The 3539-nt window shown below is 41.7% G+C and overlaps 1 protein-coding gene across 1 annotated transcript in view; it reads right to left on the bottom strand.

Annotated features, from left to right (window-relative positions):
• fer1l4 (fer-1 like family member 4) overlaps positions 1-3539 on the bottom strand; it is a 27041-nt gene that overhangs the window by 3254 nt on the left and 20248 nt on the right. Inside the window, exons 35-41 of the mRNA XM_013909963.1 lie at positions 2542-2676; positions 2350-2469; positions 2084-2211; positions 1537-1707; positions 843-997; positions 344-525; positions 74-258 (exon numbers count right to left, since the gene is read on the bottom strand). Coding sequence (XP_013765417.1) covers positions 74-258; positions 344-525; positions 843-997; positions 1537-1707; positions 2084-2211; positions 2350-2469; positions 2542-2676 — 1076 coding nt within the window. The remainder of the gene's footprint in view (positions 1-73; positions 259-343; positions 526-842; positions 998-1536; positions 1708-2083; positions 2212-2349; positions 2470-2541; positions 2677-3539) is intronic.

The raw sequence follows: 3539 nt of genomic DNA, 5'->3' as shown, positions 1-3539 counted from the left end.
GTGTGTGTGTGTGTGTGTGTGTGTGTGTGTGTGTGTGTGTGTGTGTGTGTGTGTGTGCGCGCGCGTGTCTAACCCTTTCACATAGATGTCAGAGGACGGGTCGCCTGTGAACGGGTTCACATCATCCAGAAACACATCATCAGTGTTCCAGATGATCACACGCAGCTCATATTGTTCAGGTAGGCGGGGCTTTATGTCAATGGGGGGCGGAGCTGGGATGTCAGTGGGAAACATGTCCACCCACATATGAAGATAGCCCTGCAACACACACACACACACACAGCTGAATATACTTATTTGCACCTGTAGCAGTGTGTTGTCCTTACTGCTGTGGTATGGTTACCTGTGGCAGTCCAGGATTGTCCTGGTTCATCAGAGACCGGATTTCCACGTGCTCAGGTACCAGAGGAACAACTCCAGCAATGAATTCGTTCATTTCACCCCAGCGGTGCAGCACACTCAGGGCTGCATGCTCCTGTATCTCTGCCTCCTCCTCTGGAGACCGCTGGTTCTTCTTCAGCAGGTCTAATAACAATAACAGTGGCAGCAGCAGTGTTGTTAGAGCTGTTATTACCATTACTGTTATTAGTGTTATGAGAGCTGGAGGCTGCTGTATGAGACGAGCAGCAGAAATAAAGTATGAAAAATGATTATGGTGCAGTTTCAGAGCTGCTAGATGGAACAATATGATGTTGTACTGTATGTTATGATTCATTTACAGATGTACAATTATGCACTGTTTACTTTGGCTTCAGAGTAAGCACTGCTTCACTTAGTACTAAGGTCTATTGAGATCTAGCTGAATCGCAGCCTACCTGTCTCTCCTTTTCTTTCTGTCTTACCTTCAGGTATCGCATCTGGTGGTACTTTGAAGATCTTGTTGAGGACTTTGACTTCAGATGGCCTGTACTCAGGAGACGGGATGCCGTACTTCCTGCAGTGCTCATTTAAGATAGTTGACGGCTTCTTTGCATCCCGCCACATATTGTAACCATCACTGGAGTGAGAAACAGCAGAGAGACAAAGCATATATACTCACCAGCCACTTCAAGTAGACATTGCTTGTACCAGTTTTGACCCTACTGTCAGAATTATATTAACACTTTAAACCCTGAGCAAATAAAACATTGCAATAAAAAGATATATTTTTTGATTCATTAAACCATTTGAAAAAAATGATAATTAGTGAGATTGTTGCAAAGCACCAATCACATGCGTTCCAGGGTGAATACTTTATAGCAAAGATTCAACAAGGTACTGGAATTGATATGACAGTGTCACTCAGTTACTGCAGATTTGTCAGCTGTTCATCCATGATGTGAATCGTCTGTTCCATCTTATGCCAAAGGTGCTCATTTGGACTGTGGAGGCCATTTGAATACTGAAGTTATTGTTATGTTTAAAAGACAATGAGTAAGATACAATAAGATATAGTCTATACACAGTAAGAAGCAAAATAATTTTTTACGTGTCCAAGTTGTAGAATTAAATTTAAAGTGTCATTGTCCAGAGCCTTGAATGACTTGCGGTACTAACGTGTCGTAGTAAAGAGCCAGACCGCAGGAGGCTCTGTGGCTGCTGTAGAACCGGTTCTCCAGGTCAATCCGTGTCTCTCCGATACGGTCATCGGCCCCCACAAGATCGTGGTCCATGACTGTGATAACCAGCTCTGTCTCCAGCGGGAAAGACACTGTGAGTTCAAATACCCTGAGATACAGAGTCAGTCAGACAGGCAGACAGACAGTGAGACATATAGGCAGGTAAACAAAGAATCAAATACAGCTAGACTGACACGCATCAAACAACTAGAGTTGAATAAAAACAACTCGAAGTTGTGCAATTTTATTCTTTGTTAACTTAAAATTTCCAACACAACTGGTCTGAGGAGGCTTTGGTGCAAATGATTATGGGATGTCAGCTTCAGGCTTTTTTAAGATTCAAGAACTTCAGACAAGTTCAATTAGACAATGTTACATATTATCGTAAAACGAATAACCAATACCAACACTAACAGTAATAAAACAAGCAGTTCCACAAAAAAGCAAACAATAAAAAATAAAACCATAATAACTGTGGTACTGACTCTCCAAATATTGGATTGAGCTGTTTGGGGATGTATCGATCTTTGGTGTCCATATTCTGCTCTACAACTTGGATCACGAGGTAAGGGTCTGCTTTACCATTTGGGTCTGTGGGAGCCAGGCTGGTGGCCTGCAGGCACCAAACACACAGCAGGAAATAAACATCAATTGGGTCCAAACAGATATCAACCCAGTGCAATGCAGCTGCAGGCAAGAATGTGAATTTGGTTATCGAATGCACAAGGCTGTTTGTGTTAGCAAGAAGGACCTTGACTATGTAGACTCGAACTAAGACTTTAACTGGTGAGTTTCTGGGGATTCCTTTGATGATCTGACAGCTGGTGTCTTCGGTGTCTTCTGGTTCAATCGGATAAACCAGGAAGGAACCCTAGGGAGAGAGAGAAGTACATAATAAACACTATTTACCAGAATAATACACAGACAGCTCTGTATACATTACCTTGTATTTTCCCATCAGCCTTGCCTCTTCATCCTCCTCATCATCCTCACCGCTTGCTCGACCTTTATACACAGGGAAAACCCGCAGCCAGTCCTGAAAGTGACTGAATTGTGACTCCAGATCGCCTCCATACAGCTGAACACACACAAACACACAACACAGAGAGAATAATGTCTGAAAGTCTACCCCAGCTCCAAACCTGCTCTGTTGTTACTCATCGGCATCAAGGCTGCGGAAAAAACTCGACTCAGAAAATAGTCGCACCCAAAACAACTGAAGCTACAGTGCACCTGAGAAAAATAGCCATCCACATCCTGTTTTGGTAGGGACGGCAGAAGGGGCCAAATTTAAAAAGCTGGAGTACCAAGTTATCAGATGATTGTGGTAAGCTGCACCCATAAAATCTGCAGGTACAACAGACGGGTATCTTCCAACTAGTGCTAGACTAAGAAAAGCAAAATTTATCTCACCAAAACTTGAGGTCAGTCTGCTTGGATGGACTGAATCACACAACAAGTCACATCACTTGTGAGGTAAATTCATTAAAAATGCTCTGTAAGGCAATCATCACCACCACAAACTTGATCCAGACCAGAGTTTAGTGGTCAGTGAAGAAGAGGTGAAGCCTTGCAGAACGATGCCAGCTACAGCTGCGCATGAATCACTCAAAGGGGCCTTTTCTGTAATAATGCATTGCTTTAAGCATTAATATAATGCAATCCTTTTGTTGTATTTGCAGTTATTTTAAAGGGCCAGATTATTATACTTTTTTATTTTTTTGTTTGACTGTATTTTGTTACCTTCTATTTATACTTGTGTAATGACAATAAAGTTGAATCCTAATCCTTTTAAACTGCCTGTAAACATGTAATTTTTTATGCTAAACTTTGCATGTGACAAATAAAGGATTGATTGATTGATTGATTGATTGATTGATTGATTGATTGATTGATTGATTGATTGATTGATTGATTGATTGATTGATTGATTGATTGATT

This window comes from Pundamilia nyererei, unplaced genomic scaffold, assembly GCF_000239375.1.
Source record: "Pundamilia nyererei isolate P.nyererei 1_Seehausen unplaced genomic scaffold, PunNye1.0 scaffold00034, whole genome shotgun sequence".
NCBI classification, from domain to species: domain Eukaryota; kingdom Metazoa; phylum Chordata; class Actinopteri; order Cichliformes; family Cichlidae; genus Pundamilia; species Pundamilia nyererei.
The sequence above is the reverse complement of the archived record's forward strand: the minus strand, read 5'-3'. Positions and strand labels throughout refer to the sequence as shown.